This window comes from Penaeus vannamei, chromosome 39 (genome assembly GCF_042767895.1).
Source record: "Penaeus vannamei isolate JL-2024 chromosome 39, ASM4276789v1, whole genome shotgun sequence".
Lineage (NCBI taxonomy): Eukaryota > Metazoa > Arthropoda > Malacostraca > Decapoda > Penaeidae > Penaeus > Penaeus vannamei.
In genome coordinates this window covers 13,676,207-13,681,206 of record NC_091587.1, presented here as the reverse complement: position 1 = coordinate 13,681,206, position 5,000 = coordinate 13,676,207, and the positions used below count along the sequence as shown (strand labels likewise).

General features: G+C 36.5%; 1 protein-coding gene across 1 annotated transcript in view; it reads left to right on the top strand.

The window, feature by feature from the left end:
* LOC113823206 (glycine receptor subunit alpha-2) overlaps positions 1 to 5,000 on the top strand; it is a 216,160-nt gene that overhangs the window by 199,141 nt on the left and 12,019 nt on the right. The window contains exons 8-9 of the mRNA XM_070116500.1: positions 2,936 to 3,070; positions 4,599 to 4,828. Coding sequence (XP_069972601.1) covers positions 2,936 to 3,070; positions 4,599 to 4,828 — 365 coding nt within the window. The remainder of the gene's footprint in view (positions 1 to 2,935; positions 3,071 to 4,598; positions 4,829 to 5,000) is intronic.

The window sequence follows — 5,000 nt, the reverse complement described above, 5'->3', positions numbered from 1 at the left end:
ATAATAATGATGATAAAGATAAAATAACACACAATAATTCAAATTATAACGATAATGATAATGAAAATGATAATAATAAGGATGATAGTAGTAGTAGTAGTAGTAAAAGTAATAATAATAATTATACTGATAATACTGATAATTATAATCATTATTATTATTATTATTATAATGATGATAATAATGATAATGGCAATGATGAAAATGATAATGATAATGGTAATGAAAATGAGAATGAGAATAATGATAAAAGTAACAACGGTAACAATAATGATGATAATAAAGATAATGATGATGATGATTATGAAGATGGTGATAATCATTATTATCATTACAACAATAATGATAATAATAATGATGATGATGATGATAACAATAGTAATGATAATATTGATGATGATGATAATAGTGATAATCATGAAAATTATGATAATAAGGATAATAATGATAAAAAAAAATCGTCTTTCTGATTCTTTTTATGTTTGTTTTTATTTTATCTTTTTATTTCTATCGTTTTTTTCTGTATTCCAAAAAATCAATTGCTTTAATTTTCGCGCAGATTTCTTGTTGTTGTTGTTCTTCTTCTACCTATTTCTTATTTTTAATCCATTTATTTCTTTCATTCTTTTCTCTTTTCATTCTACTTCATTTCTATCCCTATTCCTCTTCACTTTCTCTTTCAATTGTCTCTTTCGTCATCCTTGTATTTCTTTTTATTTCTTCACCTTTCTTTATTCCTTTCTCTTCTCTTTTCCTTCTTCTCTTCCATTTATCATCCTCTTCAACTCCTCAATTTATCTTCCTCCTCAAGTATCCCTCATAAACGGACATGTTCGTTTCATTTCTCTTTATAATCTTGTTTATCTTCGCCATCTCTCTCATTCCTCTCCTCTTTCATCTTAATTTCATCTTCAAATAAAGAATCTCTTCTTTTTTATTTCTTCTTTATTTATTTCACTTCACCTCTTCCTGATTTTCGCAGGGGATCTGAGCCTAAATCTTTTTCCATTTTCGTATTTCCCATTTTCGTAATATTTCTCTCTCCCATTTCATTCCTTCATATTGATTTTTTTTTCATTCTGTAAACTCTTATCATTATCAGTCATTTTTGTTGTGGTTATTATTACTATCATCATTAATGTTGTTATTATCATTCCAGGCTAATAATAACACTGATTATCAATATCATTATTATTATAATTACTTTTTATTTTATTAATACCATTATAATAATAATTATTATTATTATTATTATCATTATTATCATTATTATTATATTTATTATCCTTATTATTATATTTATTATCATTATTAGTAGTAGTATTACCATCATTATCAATAACTATTATTACCATCATTATCTATAACTATTATTACCATCATTATCTATAACTATTATTTCCATCAATATTTTTGTTATTATTGTGATAATTACCACCATTGTCATTATTATCATGGCCTGAGTTTCACATGAGAGCTATCCAAGCTGTTTTTATCATTATATTAATATCATTCTTTTCCTTTTTTTTTTTTTTTTTGATTGCCTTATTTGTTTGTTTATTATCCACATTTTCTTTTGTCTCTTGTTCATCTTCCTCATCAATTCCATTTATCTTCTCCGCCATCTCTACTCTTCATCGCTCTGTTTATTTCCCCCGTTACCTTTATCTTTTTATTTTATTTTCCAGGAAGCTCACCCAACTGATGACTGTTTTCTTTTTTCATTTTCTTTCATTTCCCTTTTTCTTATTTGAGAAATTTATCTATTCTTTTTTCCAGTTCTCTCTTTTCTTTCTCTTCTTCGTGTATGGCATTATTTTATCCTATGTTTTTTTCCCCATTCCTTATCTTATTTTACTGATCTTCCTTACCTATATTTTTTTCCTGTATCTGCGAGGGACGAATTCAAGATATTTCTCTTATTATTATTTTGTTAACCTCCCTCTTCTCTTTTGTCCAGTTTATTTTTTTCCTAATTTCTTTATTTTTCCTTTTCATTTCTTCATCTTCGTCTATTTCATGTATTTTCTTCTTTTCCCAGTATCTCACACAACAGATGACCTATTATTCTCTGTCATCCCTCCTTTTGTTCTTTATTCTGGATATATGTTCATTTCCCCCTTTTTCTTTATTTCTTTTCTTTATCTTCATCTACGTCATTTATATCGTATATCTGCTTCCAGATGATTTTATTTTATTTCATTTATGTCGTTTATCTTCTCCCAGATAACCTGATTTTCGTATGGGAGTTATTTGCTTCAAGCGATTTTTCTCTTATTACTCTCTGTCAGCCATTCTCTTCTTTTTCACCCTGTTTGTCTCTTAAATTTTTCCCGTTTTCTTAATTTCTTGCCTTTTCTTTATCTTCATCTACGTTATCAGTATCTCACGTAACGAATGTCCTGATTTTCGTATGGGAGCTATTCGTTTCAAGCTATTTTTCTCCTCTTACTCTCTGTCATCTATTCTATTCTTTTTTTACCTGTTTAGCTATTAGATTTCCCAATATTTCTTTATTTCTTTTCTTTTCTTTATCTTCGCTTACGTCATTTATGTTATATATCTTCTCTCAGGAGCTCACACAACGGATGGCCTGATTTTCGTGTGGGACCAATTCAAGATATTTTTCTTATTATCATTCTGCCATCCCTTCTCTTCTTCTTTATCTTGTGTATCTATCAAATTTCCCCATTTTCCTTATTTCTTTTCTTTGTCTTCATCTACGTCATGTATATCATTTATCTTCTTTTCTCAGTATCTCGCACAACGGTTGACCTGATTTTTGTATGGGGCTATTCAGTTCAAGCTATTTGTCTCTTATTATTCTCTATCATCCCTACTCTTCTTCTTTGTCCTGCTTATCAATTTTCCCCCATTTCATTTATTTCTTTACTTCATCTTCATCATTTCATTTATCTTCCTTTTCTTCTCTCAGTATCCCACACAACGGATGACCTGATTTTCGTCTGGGACCCCATCGTTCCTCTCGAAGTGGACGACACCATCGAGCTCCCGCAACTCGACCTCGTGTCCAATGAGACAGGTGACTGCACTCAGGTGTATTCCACAGGTAAGTGTGTGTGTCTTAGTTGTTTTATGTTTAGAGGCATTGTTTTTGTGTTGTTTTTTTAGAGGTCTTGTTTTTTGTGTTTAGATGTCTTAGTTGTTTTATGTTTAGAGGCATTGTTTTTGAGTGTGTGTGTTTGTTTGTTTTTAGAGGTCTTGTTTTTTGTGTTTAGATGTCTTAGTTGTTTTATGTTTAGAGGCATTGTTTTTGTTTTTTTGTTTTTTTAGAGGACTTGTTTTTTGAGTTTAGATGTTTTAGTTGTTTTATGTTTAGAGGCAATGTTTTTGTGTGTTTTTTAGAGGCCTTGTTTTTTGTGTTTAGATGTCTTAGTTGTTTTATGTTTAGAGGCATTGTTTTTGTGTTGTTTTTTTAGAGGTCTTGTTTTTTGAGTTTAGATGTCTTAGTTGTTTTATGTTTAGAGGCATTGTTTTTGTGTTTTTTTTTTTTTTTTTTTTAGAGGTCTTGTTTTTTGTGTTTAGATGTCTTAGTTGTTTTATGTTTAGAGGTCTTGTTTTTTGTTTGGTGGTCTTAGTTGGTTAATGTTTCGAATTGTCTTGGTTGTTTTATCTTGGGTTATTCATGTGTGTGAGGGAAGAGAGGAAGGCTTTTCGGAAGTGATTCATATTTATTTGGATCCTTTGTGGTTTCCGAGAAGTTCAAGGTTGGCCGATTTATCGTTGTTCGGTTTTTACTTCCTCTCCCCCCCCCCCCCCCCGATTTATGATCCTTTCTTATTTCCTTCTCGGAACTCTTCAAGGCAGTATCAATTCTTTGTAGAAGTTCATGTTTATCTCATTCTCCTCTTCATCATTTATACTTCCTTGCGGGTAGTTTCCCGGTTTGCCAGAAGGGACTCATCCACCATCCATGTACAGGAGCGTAGACGGCTTCCCTCAGTTTCCCTTCGCTCAGACGGTTCCCTTCCCCCAGACGGTTTCCCTTCCCCCAGACGGTTTCCCTTCCCCCAGACGGTTTCCCTTCCCCCAGACGGTTCCCTTCCCCCAGACGATTTCCCTTCCCCCAGACGGTTTCCCTTCCCCCAGACGGTTCCCCCAGATAGTTTCCCTTCCCCCAGACGGTCTCCCTTCCCTTAGACGGTTCCCTTCCCCCAGACGGTTCCCTTCCCCCAGACGGTTCCCTTCCCCCAGACGGTTTCCCTTCCCCCAGACGGTTTCCCTTCCCCCAGACGGTTCCCTTCCCCCAGACGGTTCCCTTCCCTTAGACGGTTTCCCTTCCCCCAGACGGTTTCCCTTCCCCCAGACGGTTTCCCTTCCCCCAGACGGTTCCCTTCCCCCAGACGGTTCCCTTCCCCCCGACGGTTTCCCTTCCCCCAGACGGTTTCCCTTCCCCCAGACGGTTCCCTTCCCTTAGACAGTTTCCCTTCCCCCAGACGGTTCCCTTCCCCCAGACGGTTCCCTTCCCTGAGACGGTTTCCCTTCCCTTAGTCAGCTTCCCTTTTCCTTCCGGCACTGCCCGCCCCTCGAAAACCAACGCCTTTCAGCGCAGTCCCCCCCTCTCTCCCGTCCTCCAGGCAACTTCACGTGTCTCGCGGTGGTGTTCACGCTGAAACGCCGCCTGGGCTACTACCTGTTCCACACCTACATCCCGACCTGCCTCATCGTCATCATGTCGTGGATCAGCTTCTGGATCAAGCCCGAAGCCGTTCCCGCGCGCGTGACCCTGGGCGTGACCTCGCTGCTGACGCTGTCCACCCAGCACGCCAACTCCCAGAAGTCGCTCCCGCCCGTTTCCTACATCAAGGTAGGGCGCGCGAAGGGGGCGATGTGGTGGGAATAGGTTCTCCGCGTGTATGCTATGGTGAACATACGCACGCATACATTTATAATTTGGTTTATATCTACCTATCAACCTATCTGTTTATCTATCCACACACACTCACTCACTCACTCACTCACTCACTCACTCACTCACT